Source organism: Onychostruthus taczanowskii, unplaced genomic scaffold (genome assembly GCF_017590055.1).
Source record: "Onychostruthus taczanowskii isolate IOZ18803 unplaced genomic scaffold, ASM1759005v1 scaffold42, whole genome shotgun sequence".
NCBI classification, from domain to species: Eukaryota; Metazoa; Chordata; class Aves; order Passeriformes; family Passeridae; genus Onychostruthus; species Onychostruthus taczanowskii.
The window spans coordinates 5,417,226-5,437,163 of NW_024501682.1; the positions used below are offsets into that span (position 1 = coordinate 5,417,226).

The 19,938-nt window shown below is 38.7% G+C and overlaps 2 protein-coding genes across 3 annotated transcripts in view; one reads left to right on the top strand and one right to left on the bottom strand.

Annotated features, from left to right (window-relative positions):
- The window catches only part of PIGF (phosphatidylinositol glycan anchor biosynthesis class F), an 18,924-nt gene extending 7,448 nt beyond the window's left edge, over window positions 1-11,476 (bottom strand). Inside the window, exons 1-5 of one of the 2 annotated variants that reach the window (XM_041413585.1) lie at window positions 11,436-11,476; window positions 11,002-11,248; window positions 9,245-9,336; window positions 8,271-8,387; window positions 3,687-3,795 (exon numbers count right to left, since the gene is read on the bottom strand). In XM_041413585.1, the coding sequence (XP_041269519.1) occupies window positions 3,687-3,795; window positions 8,271-8,387; window positions 9,245-9,336; window positions 11,002-11,229 (546 nt within the window). In that variant the 5' untranslated portion in view covers window positions 11,230-11,248; window positions 11,436-11,476. The other variant, XM_041413584.1, reaches the window with a different exon arrangement.
- Window positions 11,441-16,246, top strand: CRIPT (CXXC repeat containing interactor of PDZ3 domain). Its single transcript, XM_041413589.1, has 5 exons — window positions 11,441-11,553; window positions 12,406-12,471; window positions 12,916-12,970; window positions 13,602-13,705; window positions 15,792-16,246. Exons 1-5 carry the CDS (start codon window positions 11,538-11,540, stop codon window positions 15,854-15,856), a joined length of 306 nt encoding a protein of 101 aa, XP_041269523.1. The 5' UTR covers window positions 11,441-11,537; the 3' UTR covers window positions 15,857-16,246.
- Window positions 16,247-19,938: the final 3,692 nt, after the last annotated feature.

The window sequence follows — 19,938 nt, forward strand, 5'->3', positions numbered from 1 at the left end:
TTTTCATCCCAAACACACAGCATTTCTGTACCAGCCGGATATTTTGTGGTTTGACAACTTTTGACATTCCAGGGCTACTAAGAGAGTCCAAGGGCAGCAGCAAAACCCCTTTGGTTTGCTTTATCATGTGACATTTCTCAATTATTGCTGATCCCATCCCGTTCTTGTAGTAACAATTTAATCTCTTCTGTGACAATCTGCCAATAATGAATTGTCTGAAGTTACAGGTAGCAATGCATCTGCGTTTCTACTGCACACTAACACCACAAATGCTAAGTATAATCAATACAAACATCAGAACCAGATTTTGCAATAAACAGTCTAAAAGGCCTTAACACTGCTCTCTAATAATACCACTTTACTCTTCCCCAAGTAATAGATTTAAACCCCATTTTCTGCTTTAAAGCAGAACCACTTTCACTACAGATCAAAAAAATTGTTTACAGCACAAAGGCTAAAATACAAAAAGTAAAATAATCACTAATGAAACCTCTTTTTATCTCAGAAGCTGGTCTTGAGTTCAAAGACTAAGCTGTTCCATTTGAGTCCATTTTTGGATAGGAAAAGGGTAAATCCAAAACTAATCCTCAAGCTCTCTGTTTTTAGGCTAATATGAGAAACAGCTTATGTCAGAAGCATGACAGCTTAATACTTTACTCATGCAGCTATATAGAAGTAATTTGGTTTTGACTGGGTTCTGATTACTTTTAAGTCTACATTAAGATCTACATGATTTCTTTCAGACCTTGCTTGGGTCTTAATCCATAGGTGCTCCCTTAAACATACCAGTCGATGTTCTACAGAGTTCTGTGCAAACTTAAGCTCTGTGCAAAATACTAGTAGTCCTTGTATTTGGGGGAGATTAAAAAATACCATTATTATTAATCCTGCAGCTGTATTATGTGCAGGCATTTTTACACTCAGTAAGTGGTTAGGTCACTCAGGGGCAATCAGCACTAAAGATCTTCTTCACAAACTGAACAGATCTGCAACAACAGCAGATTTTTCTGAGGATCACTCTTCTTTCCCCTGTCTGAAGTTGAAGACAACACAGAAACCACTTCTCTTTTATTATTACAGTGAAAGAATTTACTGTGAGTTTCTGTAATCACCTGACATCAGGTAGCAAAAAGGAATACTCTTGGAAAAACAGGTTTTGTGCCAGTGCCCAGTGAACTTCTGAAGAACAGAAATGTCTCTTGGTTCTGAAAATTTCTGAGACAGCCATGCTGCTACTACATTCAATACCTGGGTTGCTGAATCCATACTGTTCAGTAGGAATAAAAAGACAAAAGACATCCAGCTTTTGCATGAAGTTGTGTTTCTCCATAACCTGATTCACAATATATCTCAATATATCTCTTGGCTGAGCTGAGCAAGCTGGGAAGCAGTGTGTCCTGGGCAAATGCTGAAAAGGCCTGGCCAGGACACTGCCCCCACTTCGATGGTTTAGTGACCAATATTTAAGAGATCACCTTCACAAAAATATTAGATTATTAATAGGTGATTGGAAATTTCTGAGAGTTGTGAGCAGGATCCTTGACAAGCTATTTTAAAGAGGTTGATTTCTGCCTTGAAGACCTGTTACAATTTTGGTACGTCACTATGTTGCTTTGCTGAAACAATTGGACTTGTAAAAACTACATTACGTTTTAATCTCCCCTAATGCAGCAGATCTTAAAAAAATTAGTCCTTAAAACTGCAGTTTTCAAAGACTGTTGGAGTGGCAGCCTGCAGGACTGATAAGCAAACTCTCTATGGCTGCTCTTGAACTGCCCACATCATTAAAGATCAAGCAGGTCAGACTCAAAGTGGAACAAAAAATGTCTTCCCCCATCCCACTATTTAAAACTCTATAATGTGCAAGATGGAGAAGTGAGAATGGGAAAAATGAGGGGAAGGGAAATAACAGCAGCAAATGCTCTAGATCTAGGCAAAAGATCTTTGATGTAGAACTTGAGTCATAAACTCTCCCCTGCTAACTTAGGTATCAGGAGTATGTCAGAAATGAGGGTGGAGATGGTGAAGGAAAAGGGAAATTGCAGACACACAGGGAGCACTGGGGAGCATTCATACCAGGAAACAGCCAGTGACAAGTTTGGGTATCTAAAGTTTCTGCAGATGATTTGCTGTTTCTGACAAGTCAAAGTATCATTTGAGATGCTTAAGTGTAGACTATAGAGCTAAATTTTCAGTCGTGTTTGGCTTTTATTAACTCGGAAGAGTTTACAAACAGCAAAAGTTTTCAAACCATTATCAAACTTGTGTCTCCCACTATTGGAACATGTGGGAATGGACCAAAAACTGAAAATTAACTTCACCTAAAGTATCTGTCTTCAGCTAGTAGTGTCTTTGTTTTGTTAATCAGAGCCCCCAACCTAAATTTTCCTCATATCATTGTTGCATAAAAGGTGAAGGTTTTATACACATCAGCAAAGTCTGAGATTTTGGGAATAAAACAAAACCTGCCAGATGAGACACGCTACTTTAAAATCCCATCTGAGCAAGGAAAAAGTGCTTGCCTCTCATCAGGACAGGAAAGTAAGACTTGGAAAGGAGATAGGAGATTGCATTTTTGGGTTACATTCATGTCAGCAATTAATAAGTGTCAACACATACCTATGCCAGATTGATGGTGAAACATCTTGCAAGAAAAAACCAAGCGTTTTCAGGGAAGAAAATGTTTTGCTTACAATATTAACCTACTTCTCCATTATTTTTGAAATACAAATTCTAATGTCTAATTACACTACTGCAATGAAAGACTAATGGCATAAAAGCAGGCTGTGAGCTATTTACAGAAGACAAATTTTAAGTGCAGCTGTAAGCCACAGCATCTCCAAAATATCAGAGAGGAAAATGTGCTGCCTTTTACACTGATTTCTGGAAGAAACCCCTGAAACCATCTGCTTAAGGACAGGCCTGGTAGACACTACTCAGCTAAGAGTGTATGAATTTGGTATCCAGACAAAGTTATGAAACACTGAGCACATGTAGGAAGAAGCTGTTACTAGTGCCATCATTTTATGGCAATTGCAGACTTTAGTTACGTTTAATTGAATCACTTCTCCATGCCAAAAAAACAGAGTAAGAAATTAGCATAAACATTGGAATTCATAAAGATAGAATCTGCAATGCCAGCTTCACATTTTTTCTTGTTCAACTAAAAAGCTAATGTTTGCCTTCCTTTGAAATCAGAAGTGTTTAGTACAGTGCTTTGGCTATACCGTTTGTACAAACTGATCTAAATCCATTTAAAACACTTTCTGTTAAGTGCTTTTATGGAAGACAGAGGGGAGCTAAAACACAAGGAAAGCATTTTTCTTTCCCTACCTGTGAACAATAAAAGCTACTAGACTGAAGGCAAACTTGAAACCATCTTCATCATTTCACATTTCTTCTCCAGCTTGTCTAGCTTCTTCTTATCCAAATCATTAAGAGCTCTATTCCATTATAAAATTTGCATGCAACAGACACTCACAGGTATTAAAGAACCTATTTAAACTGGAAGTAAAAATAATGCATTTTACTTCCTTACACCCTAAGCACAGAGGTTGTCAATGAGTTTTTACAAGTCTGGCATAAAAAGTACAATACACCTGAACAGCTTCAGAGCAATTTTGTGTAGTGTGCATCTCCAGAAAATTAGTATTTTGTACGTTTATGGTAAGGGTGTACATACTAACCTGCCAAGGCCGATCCCAGTCAAGAGGAATAGGAAATGCTCCAAACCAAGCTCCAAGTATACTACACACAGAAGTAATCTGTAGACTGCTTTCCCATATGGACATAGCTCTGTGAAAAGTGTGTTATAAGTTTTCAACAACAGCAGAATTTACCACAGCAGAGAGTTAGATCAGATTTCTCCCAAAATTTTTGAGGTTACAAACAGACATAAAAATTCACATATTTGATAAATAGCATGGAGGTTTCTCCTAAAACATGCAAACTAGAAGTAAAATCTAAGGTGCATAATTTAGCTACAATTACAATCTTTTTATACCACACTTTCAGGATTTTTTTTTTCCTTGAGATGTTTACTGCAAGAGCTAATTTATGTTACCTTGAAACACTGCTGGACTGAGCAAATAAATCTATCTCAATAACTGTGTGCATTGCAGGGAGAAGCAGACATGAAAGTGTACTGTGGGACTGTACAGAAAAGCACAAGCACAGTCACAAAGTATTCTGTGGTATAGACATATTTGATGACTACAACAATTCAAAATTTAACATAGAAGTCCACTATGAGAATATTTCAACACAAGTTTCCATCAACTGAAAATAAACATTGCAAGCAAATGTAACTGCACACTGGAGCCTTTTGGTAGCAGTGCATCCAAGTTCAAGCACACTGGCTGCAGGATAAATTTTTTGCACACTAAAGAACTCTTACACTACCAGTCAGGGCACACATTGCAAGTGATGTCAAATTACTTCAGTTCTCAGTTTATAGCCTCCTGTCACTACTGATTTCAAAAGTTTTTGAAAAGCTGGATTTCTGTTTAACAGATGAGCACTTACTACCATCAGTGTACCAACTGATCGCTCTGCTTTGCTCAGGCCAAGAACATTTGGGTACTTGGTACCAATTAAGAAACGAGCAACAGAAGTTCAGAAGGCAGTAAGGCACAGTTTCAATACAGGAGAACTATGCTAGAGTCACTGTTCCACATCAGTACAGTAAGAGATCTGGGTTTAAAGTTTGCTACATCACAGATTATAAATGTACAGCTAGCTTCAGCTAACAGAGCAAAAATATAAGCATTTTTATGGCTCGGAGACTAGATGCACAGTAAACTGAACTTTGCACTTAATCATGTGCTTAATCATGAACAGCACTTAATCATGTGCTGTTTAGGTTGCATGTCATGAACACTTGGTTTTGAAGAGAATAAAATTTCTTTACTTCTGAGTACACACTGCTGTACTTGCTATTGACCAAACAGCTCACAAGTTTAAAGCAAACACTTTTTAATATTTGCAGAAAAAAATGTCTTGCAGACTACAGTACTGACAGTGCAAGGTTGACATTTTGAGCAGAACTGTTTCTCCTACAATAAACCCCTTTAACTTAAAATACTCCAGTTCACAATTCTACCAGTTTGAGAGTCTTTTTCTTGAAAAGTCCTGATGTAACTGGAAAACTGTTTAGGAGTCTGTACACAGAAAATTCTTTTGAATTATTTTCAGAAGCTGAATAACTGAGCAGAGATCTGTCAGCAGAACAAGGAAAAGAACATTCACTACATCCTTAAAGCAGCAAAAGAGACAACAGAACACACCAAGGACTGACTGAGGTACAGTTATACCTCACAAGACATCTTGTGTGTGTGGCAGATTCACCAGAGACTGCTGTACCATATGGAGGAATCAGACTGAGTCCAAATGCAAAACAACAGAATTAGCAAGGCACGGTGCCCAAGTGAAAAACAGCCACTGGCAGTTTGGCAACTATTTCAGCTGCTAATTGAACCCCTCTGCAGCATGGACTGGCTACCCAAAGACAACCTGACTTGTCCTCCAGCATTATCCTGAAGGAGCAATTACTTTTTTAAGTAAGTCATTACTTAAGTACTTTTCTTCTTGGAATGACTGACGCTTACTGGGATTTTTGAAGGTATTCTTTAAACCACCACATAAACTCCTGCATAAGACTAACAATTGCAGCAATGTTTATAAACTTTGCATTTTCCACATTTCTTTCATTTAAACTAAGATAATCCTGCAGACAAAAGTAGCAATGTTTAAGATAATAAATAAACACTAGTGGCAGAAAGGCTAAAGTAATTATTTAACCCCTTTAAATAATATAATACATTCAAGTCAGCTTTAAATAGTGCTTGAATTAAGAGGTTAGCTGACATAAAATAATCTACTGAGACAGCTCCTTCATATGGAGATTTTGAATTCTTGGCTGCAGAGGGACTGCAGGACTAAATACTAAGCAGCCCTTGGTGTGTGATGATGCCTACATTTACAAAGAACATTTCAAGTCTGTAAGAGCATGCAGCTCACAAACAAAGTAATAAAATAGGCATAATGAAAACAGGAAGGAGCCCTAACATCATGGGTTTTTACTATTTTTTTGCAATATCCAAATAAAATCTCTTTTCTACCCTGGTAACACCTTATTACCAGAAATTTCAACACACTTTCTCAGAGCAGTGATTTTAAATAAACAGTCTCCAAAAGGAGAGAGAGGTAGAAAAAAATGGCAATTGAAAACTGATTTCTTAAAGACTTTTATGCAGGAGGCTATTCCAGCTAAGTTACTGAAACACAATTTAAATAACAGCCACATGCTGCCATTAATGCTGATAACCCTTTCTGTAGCTAACTGCTGACAGCAGCACATGACAGCATATGATCAGTGTCACGACACTGACATCAGTCACAACTCCAGATGTCAGAGTAGAGCCCAGAGATGCTGGCATGGGCCCACCCCTTTCCAAATGCAGAATTAGTGAAAAGGGCCCTATTTATAGCTAACTAAGAATGGAAGGGTTTGTGATGTAGACTACACAGACTTACTTTTCTCACACATTCTGTGTGCACAGAGGCTTAAAGTTACTTAAGTCTAAATTGCACTCAGGTACTTAAAAACAATTTTTTTTTCATACTAAGCTATACACTTAATCAGACTTTCAACTAACTGTTCCAGTGCAATTCAATTCTGTAAACTCTGCTTTCAAGGAAAGCAGCCCCGTTGATTTTACCTAGCCATCCTTTTCTTCCATTTAACCATCCCACCTCATTCCACATGGTTAAGAGACAACCTTTTAATGTATCATGTCTACACTCATCTCGTGCCCAGACCTAAGACGTTCCAATTCCATGACGTCAAATGAAAAAACACAGGATTATTTTTAAATTAGCAGTTTGCTACTATCCATAAAGAAACCTGCTACAGTATTTCTTTGTAGTCTATATTCACTCAAAGTGTAAACAAACATCATTAATAATAAACATTTTTCCCACATAATGTCACATGGCTCACTAGTAAGAAGTACTAACAAGTCCTCACAGCAAAAGTGTCAAAACAAGACAACTGTTTCCTATGAAATGGTTGTACTGAAATTATATTAAGATCCAGACTAGGAAAGCAAGAAATCAACAGGCATTCAAAATCTACCTGGCACAAAGGCAAACTGATATTGTCATACATCTGTTACTTCAATTCAGCTGTTATTTCCAGATGCAAAACCCCCAAAGATAAGCAAGTGAATCAGCAATGATTTATTTTGTCTAAACAACTCCTTGCTTTTATTACAGTATATTTACACTTCTACTGAAAAAAAACCAAGTGTATATGACTTGAGTAAGGATTCAAGACATTTTTCAGTAAGTTGAGAACTGAGATAACCAAAATTTACCTGAAAGTATTATTAAAGTCTCCTCCTCTAAAGGAGTGCAAGCCAAAAATAATTCCATAGGTCAGCAGTGTAATACAACCTTTCACTCTCTTCTGAGATGAGACTTCACACCATGAACTACTAAAAGGGAATGAACACTAAAACCCCATTGAATCTCAAGCATATGTGAAGCCTCTTTATGTTTCAGTGTCCCAGTCTTTCACCATGCTATTATTTATGGAATGAAAAAAGGCAGAAGAAATCTGAAAAATACATTATCCTTGATACATGCTAATACCATGGCTGCCACTGGAGGTGAAAATGCAGTTAGAAGGCTTGTTCTACTTTAAACATACTCCTGAAAAAATTAATGCTTGAAAACTCTGACACTCAAAACAGCTTTCTTTAAAACTGAAAAAAGAGTATGGTTTAATACTACATAATTAAGAACACAGTAAGTCATGTTTAATTTTCAACATTATATTCAAGTTCAAAACAGTGCTTGTTTTGAGTTCCTATTCCTACTTTAAAAGTTGTATTTACGAAGGTACTACTGGATCATGTGCAAGATTCTCCATGCACAGCTCAGTGTCAGGTCTCCCCTTTATTTGACAACCATCATATAGAACTGCACAATGTCTTTACTTCAGTAGAATATGTGCTGGAAACTTTACTTCCTTCAAACACATATAAAGTTAGATTTAGCATGTGAACACCAAAAATAAAAAGCCATTTTTCTGAATCAGTGTCTTTCTTTGTCAGAAAAGCTTTCGTATGTCTGTAATCACAAATACAAAAACCACCCACCATTCAGGAAGTTTCCTTTTCTTTACAAAAATTCAATTATATATATTTTTTACACCAATTCTCCATTTCTATTCAGAGAAGTATCAGAAACTTTAGATTAGGACTTACCCATTTTTACTAAATACCCGTATCCATGCCTGTACGTTTGGTCCCAGCAAACACAAGCATTGTAAAGTAGTAAATGTGGACAGAAGAACTGCAAACAAAAATGTCTCAGTCACTAACCTACAAAAAAGAAAAAGAACATTACAAAATTAAGTGAGGTGGTTGCTAATGTTCGAAAAGTTCCAAGATTTAGGAAGAAAAAAGCCCCTATAACTCAACTTGTGAAAGCATGTGTGCTTTCTTAAACCTCATATAAAAGAATAAAATATTTTATTCTTACTCTGTAGTATAGTAAAGGAAGCTGAAAAGATTTCTGCTGTTATCTCAAGAGTGAGATGTACTAATGTTTTGAAATGCCTGAGACCTGTAACATTTTTAAAAAACCACAAGTGTACTTCACATAGATCATTAGTTCTAAATTGAAGCATGCTTGGATACTTACTTCATTATTCCATTTATTTTTCCCATTGTGACAGCAACCATGAAACCAAACTGCATGAAACTATTGTTAGTCAGCAGCTTAGTGTATCTCTCAAAACCCATGTTGCTTCACACTTCTTTCTTTAAACTTTTATGAAAGTTAAAACACTAATATCAAAAGGATGAAAGATAGGCAAGATGTGTGGTTTAGAATCTTATAGAGAAAATGACTAAACGAAGCTCCAAAAAATGTTTGTGCCCATATCTTAACATAAAAATTAAAGTAACAGAGTTGTTTGTAACAGCGTTACAATTTTATTTACAGAAGTCTCATTTAAGAGCTGGCTTCCAAAAGAACACAACTGGACAAGCAAACAAACAAAACAAAAACCAACCCAAAACCAAGAGAAAGCTGAAACAGCCACCTTTCTTTCCCCAGCTAGGAGCTTATCCCTTAACTTCCAGTGTACCAGAAAACACACAAGTACTTATACCAACATCTGCAAGGACAGCTGCCCCTTAGAACATTTAGAGAAAGAGAGAGTCTTCTGACTTACTCTATGAGAGGTGCTCCATAAAGAACAATAATCGCATGAAATAGTATGCAAGACATGAAAAAGTATATACAGCATTTTAGAAATCTGGATATCTAAAAAAGAGCAATGAAATATCAGAACAATGCTTCATAACAGAACATAAGTAACACACACAGTCTATATCTTATCAAGAGTATTGCACTCTGAATACTTCTTTAATTTCAGCTGCAGCACAATATAATAGCATGGCATATTTCAAAACAGTTTTCCATATACTAATACTTTAAATAATTAATTAAAAAACATCACACTCCACCTACAATTTTTTTTGTGCATCTCATTAAACAGGGCAAACATACAAAAAATAGAACCAGAAATTACAAGATAACCAGAAGTTATCTTGGACATTTTTACACTTATTGGACATTTTTACACTTTTGTTTTTTACACTTATTGGACATTTTTACACTTCTGTTTTACATCTGACTGTCATATCCATTAATTAAAAGGCAACTCTCACAAAAAGTGAAAAAAAATTAAAAGCAAGAAAATATACAATATAAAAAACTCTGCGACATAAAGAATCAAAATTACATTAACTAAAACTACATTTTGAACTTGGCATCTTAAATTCTGAATGTATTTGAGAAATATCCATAACTTTCTCTAAATCTGCAAAACACACAATTTTCTATGAACTTAAACAACAGTTTCTGGGTACTCACTATATCATGTAGAAGCAAAACCACTTGATAAACAGTTCTGGTAAGGTCTGTTCTGATCAGGTCACCAATGCAAAATCCGTAACTTGCCTTGAACCCTTATTTTTCTATATTTATTCCTTTCTATATTTATTTCCTGGGATGAAATCTCACCTAGAACACGAAGCGTGCTTCATTTTTAAATCACAGACGGTTAAAATACTTGCTTTCCATCATGGTTTTGTGCATTTCACACCCTCCTCAGTCAGCAGAGCTAGACAGAGGCTTTGCACACAAAGATATGCTGGCAGGGATGATTACTTCAACGTTTAAGAACCACCTCAGAGCACTACATCTTGCCTGGCCCAGCAAGTCAGGAGCACAAGACTATCTCCGACTTCAAAACTCTGGGGTATTCCCCCACTGCTGGGCAAGTCGTGTGCTGCTCCAAAATATTTCATTAGGATTCATATCCTTAATGCTCCATGTTACAAACTGGAACTACAAAAAGTTTCCCCCAACTTTCGATTCCTGTGTATGCCAATTTCATCACACAAGGAAATGCAGACATTTTAATACTTTTGCATATGATTTTTTTTTTTAGTTGTTGAAATGTAGCATAGCATCTCTTTTATGTGTCAGATTCCGAAAAAAATTTTTTTTCCTTTTAAAGTTGTTATAAACTTACAACTACACACGAGAAACGTGTGATGACTTATTTTTCCTGCTATATCCACTTAACAAGAAAATAAGCCAGGCCTGGACAACAAAAGTAGTTCTGTGCCATTTAATTTTGCATTAATTTTGATTTCTTGGGACTACAAACATTGCACTGACAAGAAACAGGAAAGCATGGAATCACTCACCTGCACAGGTTATTTACAGGTAGAGAAAGTTTAACATCATGAAAATACTGCAAAATTTGTTTCAAGAGGTGCTACACTCAACTCACTAACGGAAAGTGAGAGTTCACCATCAAAAATTGTCTTCTTTCTCATTTGATTATTTCAGAGAATTTGCTTCCCCTCTGTATTGACTGGTAACCACTTAAGAATTCAAAAAAAAAAAAAATCTTACCTTGTGAGCAAAGGAACGTCTCTTAGGAGACTGATTTGGTTTAAGGACTAAGTGCAAGACTATATTAAGGGTAGCAACACAAACAGAACAGACACACAGCCACGTGAGGTGCGTTCCCAGGACGCTGAACCCGTCCAGGAAGAAAGCCGGTGCCACGGCGGCCAGGACGATGGCCAGGGCGCAGAGCAGGTTGGCGGCCAGGAGCCTCCTGATCTCCGCCTCCCTCATGGCGTCCGGGCGGCGGCACCTGCAACACACCGAGGCCCGCCCCGTCACCGACACGCCGCAGCAGCGCCGCAGGGCGGCATCTTCCCCGGCGGCGAGGCGCAGCGCAGAGCTCCGGGCCCAGGCGGGCCGAAGGGGAGGATTTTGGGGCAGGAACCAGCGTTTGTTCAAAAAAACCAAACGCCGCGCGCGCCGCTCGCGCCCCTTACCGCGGAGCGCGCGGCGCCGCCCGGCAGCGGAAAGCGGCGGGGCCCGGCCGGCGGCACTTCCGGGGCGGTGCCGGAAGCGGCGGCGGCTGTGGAGGGGTCGCCATGGTGTGCGACAAGTGTGAGTACGGGGCTGCGGGGCGCCCTCCCCGACCCGCCGGACCCTGCTCTGCCCGCGGGGATCCGGGGCTGCCCTGAGCGGAGCAGCAGCCGCGGGTCCCGGGTTGCTCAGTGTGGGCCGCGGCTGGCGGTTCCCGGCAGGGCCCTGTGTGAGCTGTCGTTCTCCCTTGCGTGAGCTGTCATTCTCCGCCTGTGGAGCGTGGTGGTGTGCATAGTTTAAATGATTCTGTCCTGTATCAGCAGTAGCGTGAGCAGCAGGACCGGGGAAGGGATTTCCCTGCTGTTCTCGGCGCTGGTGAGGCCGCCTCTCGAGTGCCGTGTTCAGTTCTGGGCCCCTCGCTACAAAAAAAACCACTGAGGTGGCAGAGCGGTTCGTAGAAGGGCAGCAGTGCTGGTGGAGGGTCTGGAGCACAAGGTCTGATGAGAAGCTGCCCAGGGTGGTGGGGTTGTTTAGTCTGGAGAGGAGGAGGCTCAGGGATGGCCTTATCACCTTCTTCAGCTCCCTGAAAGGAGGTTGTAGCCATGGGATTGATTGGCCTCTTCTGCCAGGCAACAATCTGCAGGACAAGAGGACATCATCTTAAACTGGGCCAGGGGACGTTTAGGGTGGACATTTGGAAGAATTTCTTCCTAATCATGGAGATTAGACATTGGAATGAGCTACCCAGGAAGGTGGTGGACTCACTGTCCCTGAAGGTGCTTAAGGAAAGACTGGACATGGCACTCGGTGCCAAGGTCTGGTTATGTGGTGGTGATCAGTCACAGGCTGGACTCGATGAATTCAGAGGGCTTTTCCAGCCTAATTGACTCTGTGATTCTGAGGTTTTTTCCTTTGTAATGTTTCCTCATGTAGGCGAGAAGAAGCTTGGAACAGTGATCACTCCTGATACATGGAAAGATGGTGCAAGAAACACTACAGGTAGCCTCAGCAAGGTTTAGCAGCTTGGTTTTGGGGTATTATAAAGCCAGTTGGGCACCTGAGCTATGTTACCTTCTTAAGTCCAAAACTTTATATTACTAATCAGGTTAAATATTAAGTCATGTACTTTCCCTTCCATGCTGATTTAATGCACTGGGAATTTATTTGTCCAGAGCTCTTCGGTATTGAATTTGTCTGATTTTGGTTTTTTTTCCCTTCTTGTATGGGAGGACAATACATAGAATATTTAAGTGGAGCTCAAAGTGTTCTGTTACCCTGTCCCCTAATGCTGTGCTGAATATTTTATCTCTCTTTGTGACTTTATTTGCATACGTGTGTAAAAATTGTAAATGAAGATTTTTAAGATATGCTTGGAATGGGGAAATTTTAAAATATGCTGGGAACAGGGATATTGATTTTTCTTTTTTTTTTTTTTTGTTGTAGAAAGCGGTGGTCGTAAATTAAATGAAAACAAGGCATTGACCTCAAAGAAGGCAAGGTTAGTACTTAATACTGATTTTGACTAAGAACATCAGTTAGCAAATTAACTGAGACCTGTTTCCTGTGTAGCTGGGCAACTACTCCAGACTTGTCCAAAATACACTTAATAAATTAAAGTTGCAGGGATTATGGTATTTGATTTGTTGGTAAAAATATGTCCATACATATTTCATGGGTGCTTTCTGCTCAGTCATAGAGTATTTTACTGCAGTTCTCACTGGAATTGCTAGGATTTGATGCTTTTTTAGGAGAGAGGCTGAGAATACTTATTTTCTATGCTAATCTTGCCAGGATAATCTCTTGAGCATTTCCTTCATTTGTGCAAGAGTTTCTATTTGCAGGGGGGCAAGATGCTGCTGGAAGGTGTTTAAGTTGTAAGTCATGTAGTATCTTAATAAAAATAAACATTTTTAGTTCTGCTTTCATTAAGTTGTTGTCTGTGATGGAAGAAACGTCTCTTGATGGGGAAAGTGGCAGCTTTTCTGCATACTTTATGTAGCCTATTAGAAATAATTATTGTATGTCCCATTTCTAAATTGCAGTTTCTGCTGGAGTTTCTGACTGCACCCTCTGACTTAGACTTTTTAGGATGAGGCAGAAAAAAGACTTAATTTCAACCTTTTTCCCAGGTTTGATCCTTATGGAAAGAACAAATTTGCAATATGTCGGATTTGTAAGAGTTCTGTCCACCAGCCAGGGTCCCACTACTGTCAAGGATGTGCCTATAAAAAAGGTGAGTTTCACTGAGTGCCAAAATACTGCAGTTTGGCTTGGAACAAGAGAGGAGGTACAACACTTGAATTTGTATTTATGAAAAGGAGGTTAAGATGAGATTTAATTGCTATCTTCAGCCACTGATAGGCAGGCACAGGGAACATGGTGTCAGACTCTTAGGTACACAGTAATAGAATAAGAAATAGTTATAATTAAAGAAATAACAGGTTAGAATATGGGAAATTCTAATTACATGCAAGGAAAGCAATTTTTCAGTTTGGGAGTGATCAAATACTCTAGTAGCAGGTACCATCAGAGGTTGTGGAATCTTTACAGCAGGTATTCAGAGAATGGCTGGAACAGTCCTGAGCCAGCCTTATCCAAGTTGGCTGTTTTGAGTGGGGCAGGACTAGAGACTGAAGGAGATTCTTTTAAACCATTGTCATTCTGTAATTCTACTTCTTATAGAATGTTTGTGGTGTCCGAACCAGTACATTTGGAAACTTAATCTTGGCAATTGCATAGAGAACTGTCATCTAACAAGTTATGATTGTCCTCAAAATCCCAAAAAACCCCAGGTCTTCTAAAACTCAGTTGCTTGTTGCAGTTCCTTTTCTGGTCCCTTCTCTCCCATTTTTATAATAGCTAAATCTAAAACTCATGGATGGAAAAAAGCATAATGAAGTCAGTTACATGATTTAGTGCCAAAGAGTTCTTGCAGCACATGAGATGAACTGATTTTTAGGTGTAGAGCTACAGCTAACCACTAGTAAGCGTTGTTTATGACATTAATTGTTTAATAAATATGTGCTGTGTCGCTGAGTCAGTGGTTTAGCATCTTGCTGTAGGAATGTTGCTTGCTAGGTTCAGACAGCTGCCTGAACCCCATTCAGTAGAACCTTGTACTCCTTCTTAGATTTATATCTGGTTTGGGTGAGCTTCAGGATTTGATCTTTGTCTGTTTGTGTACCTTTCCAGGCTGAACCTGTTATCTTCATAAAATTAACAACTTCCTAAGGTTCTAGCTCTGACCATCAAATATGTCATTAGGGCATACTTGTTGAAGCAAATGCAGTCATACAGTTCAGTACTTCAGCTTTTGGATATCTCTGAAATTGAGAGGCAATCTCAAGTTAATTAATTCTCAGTTTAGACCTGAAGTCAATATTTAGTGGGCTGAGTTTTGGTCTCTAGAGTAAATCATGTGCCATGTTCCCTGCTGTTCTCTTCCCTGATGGACTGCTAGATACGTGTCCACTTATGATGTCAGTATATGAAACCACACAATTTGGAGAAAGCAGGAGTGGATGCCACTTGACATTTTTTGTCTGCAGGTGAATGTTTGTGTAAATTGAGGTGTGTTCTACCAGATAAAAGATTTAGCACCTTTTTGCTTTGAAAGGAGAGGAAAAGATTGAGACAACCCTCCCCTCTGCCAAACTTGTGTGCATTTTGGTGCTCTGGTCTTTTGACTTGACACTCTTAGAGTTTAGGACAAAGTCCTTTGGGACATCAGTGTTCATCACTTCAACTCTCAGGTATTCTTGGTGTTCATTGCTTTTCACTCCTGCTCTATAAAAACCTTAATTTTATCAAAACATGTTCTAAACTTTCTCAGTTCTCTGAAGCACCCCACCTGTGAATCCCCATTTAGCAGTCAGTTTGTTGGTGACTGTATTTTCTTAGTCCTGCTACTGTCTGTCCATCTCAGGCCTTGTTTGTGTACATGACTTAAAAGGACTAACAGTACACCATTTTTACCTTTTGGTCAGAAATGAGCCTTTCCTGGCTCTCTTCAGGCATTCCAGCAAATTGTAGAGGCTTCCAGCAGTATTGTGAGTGATAATGCTCTCAAAATAGAGCTTATTTGCTTCAGTGGAAGAATCTCACACACGCTGCATGCATTAATTTGTATTGGGAATTACAATATTACTTTTAAGTTTGTAGTATCTGTTGAGAACGTGTCTGAGAACAGATAGATTGCTAATAAGAGCTCATTTGAACAATTTCTTGAAAAAGACACTTACAAAAACATAGTAACTGTGTTTTTGAGAAAATATTTTAATAACTTCAGAATAATTTACACACTTTTTTTGTGCTTATAGGCATCTGCTCAATGTGTGGCAAGAAGGTCTTGGATACGAAGAACTACAAGCAAACTTCTGTCTAATTGTACTGACTAGTCTTTTTATGAACTTTACCTTCTGTGTCTTTGTACAGTAACTTTTTTCTAAAATGATTTGTGAATAATACTTTTTGGAAGATAGTACTTGGAATGAGAGGTAAAGACAGACTGCTTGCCTAAAATGTACATAATATTTGATTATAGTTGTTTTAGCACTAGTATTAACTGGTATTTAAAGATAATGGCTTTCAGCAACTGTTAGAGTTCAAAGGGATGGAGAAGATGCTAGTGGGTAGGTTAAAACTAGATTACCATTAGAACACAGATCTTTGAGATGAATACTTTTTTTCCCCCCTATCACAAGTCTTCTGCTTGTAATGGTTTGTAGATTAAATATGAACTTGCATCTCCTCATTAAAGTATCTTTTAGTTGTATGGCCTGTAAGTATTTATAATCATTCTCATCCCAAACTATTATGACCTTACTCTTCAGATTTTAATGCAATTGTCCTCTTGTATTTTGTTTCTGCCTACAGTATGGTTGGTTAAATCACAGATTGATAAGCTAGTGAAATCTGGTGTGTTGCCCTGCCAGTTCTTTCTTTGGCATTGTTGTGGTTTAGCCTGCCAACAACCAAGCCCCACAGAGCTGCTCCCTCACTCCCCCATCATCAGGACTGGGGAGAGAATTGGAAGGGTAAAAGCCTGAAAATGTGGGATAAAGACAGTTTAATGGGGAAAACAAAACACAGAATTAATTCACTACTTCCCATGGACACACAGGTGTTCAGCCATCTTGAGGAGAGCAGGGCGCCATCCCCTGTTACGGTTTCTTGGGAAGACAAACTGATCACTCAGAATGTCTCCCCTTCCTCCTCTTCCTCCCACTTTATACACTGAGCATGGTGTCATATGGTCTGGAATATCCCTTTGGTCAGCTGGGGTCACCTGTTCTGGCTGTGTCTTTTCCCAGTCTCCCAGACAGCCCCAACTTGCTTCCCATGGTGGCATTGCAAAAGGCAGAAAAGGCCTTGGCTCTGTGTAAGCCCTGCTCAGCAATAACAAAAACATCTCTGTATTATCAACTCTATGTTCAGCACAAATCCAGGACACAGAGAAATCCAGAATCCAGAACACCCACTAAAAGTGAAGGAAACGATCTCCACCCCATCCAAAACCACGCAGGCATTAGGACTGAGACTTTACATATGGTATCAGGTGGCCCAAGGCAATAAAATAATGAGCATCAATTTCTAAATATCTCAGTCTCATAGTTTTCTAAGTTAGTCTGTCTTTTAAATACTTGGTTTGATTTCTATGCTGTAATTGCTTAGATATGTGTCAAATTCAAAGGATCGAAGCAGGCTGCCTGCTTTTCAGCTCTGGTTTGATACAAGGGGTCAGTCTCTGAGCATGAGAGGCTGACTGTGGCTCTGCAGTTGTTTTGTCTTTTGCTTAGTTTCTACATATGAAAGCAGTTTATGTTATGGAGCATAATGATCACTCCCTTTTGCATGTATTTTAAGAAAAAGGATTATTCATTCTTAATTCATGGTTAATTTTTAATTAATTCTTAATTTAGGGCAAAGAATTATTAATTCTTAATGCATGGTGAAGTTTTTACTAGACCTATTTAGGTGTTTACTCCCCTGTAACCTCTTCTTGGCAATTTCATGCTTCTGCAAATGTCTTTCAACTGTAACAGAAAAACTGTCAATTCATAGGAATTTCCCTATGAACAGATTCTGGTTTGGATTTCCTTTTGTTCTCATATTATTACAGAGGAAACTAAATGACTAATGGAAACTGAAAAAATTGCTATTCTTTCTGTGGGGCAAAATGAAGAACACTGGGCTTATAGGTATCCTCTTTGCTTTGTTCCTGCCATGCAGTAGTTGTGCTGCGAGTAGCCCTCTAAAGGGGATTATCTGACATTTCCTGGCATCCTTATCTATCAATTTTTGAGCATTTATCATCAAAGTTTCTCGTTCAAATGTGTTGGCTTCCTGCAGTTGCTAAAGTGCTAACTATTTTTGGCATTTTGTATTTGCTGAGAAGCATTGTCAGGATAGTGGAATGAGCTGGGCCTCCCCAAAGAAGAGAGGAATGCTGCTGCTTTTTATTGCAAAAGCTTCTCCTACTGTAACAACTGCATTTAGGTAAATGGATTAGCTAGCTGGTGGTAACTTGGTGCTGGCCACTTGTTTCCAAACACATCAAGGAATTCCCATATTGGTGTATATCTCTATGACACATCCTTTACATGGGTGAGAAGAAAATGTCTGTAATTGGCTTCAAGTTTCACAGCAAATCTTGTCAGCAGTGTGTGTGACAATTTCAGGTGGCAGGTTCTCCAATAATCCCTGAATTCTTCACCCTTTATGGATATGTGCTATAGGATATATTGATTTTTGCTATTCTGTGAATAAAACTTCTTTTCCTAAAACTGGCCAGTATCTGTATTTCAAAAGCATGACATCGTCTTGAATGAATTGGCATGAGTTGAGTGTTTATTGCACTCTATAAATATTGGCATTGAATTAATTCCTCCTTTTGAAGGAGATATTGAAGATTGAAGAACAACAGGAATTTAAATAATGTGATGCTTGGTTCATAATTATTTTGTGAATTGAGCTTTTTTACATTTGTGTCGTATTACTGGACAGCTGCTTTTGCATGTTAGAATCTGTTTTTGTTGTAAAAGGACAGGTTTTGATTTGGTGGGGTTTTTTTAATGGTAGATACAAACTTCTGTTTTTCTGGTGTTTTCTACATGCTCAGGATCTTTCATCTGTAGCTCTCAAAGCTCCTCAGCTTCATGACAGTATCAGTTCCAGAGATCTGTAAACTTTGCTGATATAAGACTCAACTTTCAGAAAAGCTCATTTTCCAAGCATTATTTTGAAGTCTCACTGCTTTAAATTTAGAACACAAGCCATCCATCTTGTGAACCTCAGAGATGTACCACAGTTCAAGGTAGCCTTGGCAGAGAAGCACTTAAGGGTAGCTATTAAACTTATATATGTCCTCCATTTAATTGAATTGTCATATATAAAAACATATTGTGGATGCTAAAAATGTTTTGTAAGCATGGGATGTCTTTCCTGAGACATTACGCAGTGAAAAAACAAAATTTGTAATGAAAAATTGCCAATTTTGTTTAATGTACTGAGAAGAGCACAGTAATATTCCTGGATGATCAGCCTGTCCTCTAAATCACAGGTTACATAAGAGATTTGTGCTGCCAAATTTAGTAGGATTAGAATTTTCCTCGGTACTGCTGAATTCTTAGTATATACTGTCTTTGCTGTTCCTTTGTGTGTTCATTGGCCAGAACTATTACTGAGCTAAGTGTAAGCAACATTTTGGTGCAGAATATGAAGAGAACAGATTAGCTACATAATGTACTGTGACTGGAGAAGCCAATCAGCTGAAAATTACACAGGAACTGTTGAAGGGTCCTTGTTGTGTCAGGATATTGTCACATTCATTCCCATGTTATTTTATTTTTTTAACCCTGCTCTTCCTGCTGCAGAAGCTGGAGAAAGGTCCATCCAAGAATGATTATTTGGTAATACTGTTCCAAAGCATTAAGACTGTTTTAGTTGTTTTCTTGTAGAAATGTGGTGGTGTTTTTTTCCCTCTTTGGCTCATTCTGTTCCTTCATCAACAGAGTAATAACCAGAAAGACTTTGTTTTTCTTTACAAGGACATCGTGACCACTTAGCATTGTTCTTCTTGAAAATGGCACAGACTTGCACCAAAATCTTCCTTTTTTTTTTTTTTTTTGGCAAAATAAGAGATGTGCAGGTTTCAAATGGTAAGTCTGTTGCACCTGCTTGTTCTGGCATCACTCCTATCATCAGCCCATCTCTCTGCAGTGCCTCAGATTGTACAAGTCTTCCAGTTCTGCTCCACTTGGAGATGCTCAGGCCATGACCCTCTGCCAGTCTCCCCACCGTCCTGGGCAAGAATGGCTGGTGTCTTTGTATTATCAGTGGTCATTAAAGCTATATGCAAAAGTTGAAACATGGCTGTTCAAAGCAGTGCAATGAACCATGTTGCTTTATTTTCCTAATAAGAAGCTCTAAGTTCCATAGATGCACAAGTTTCCCCAGCGTGAGAGA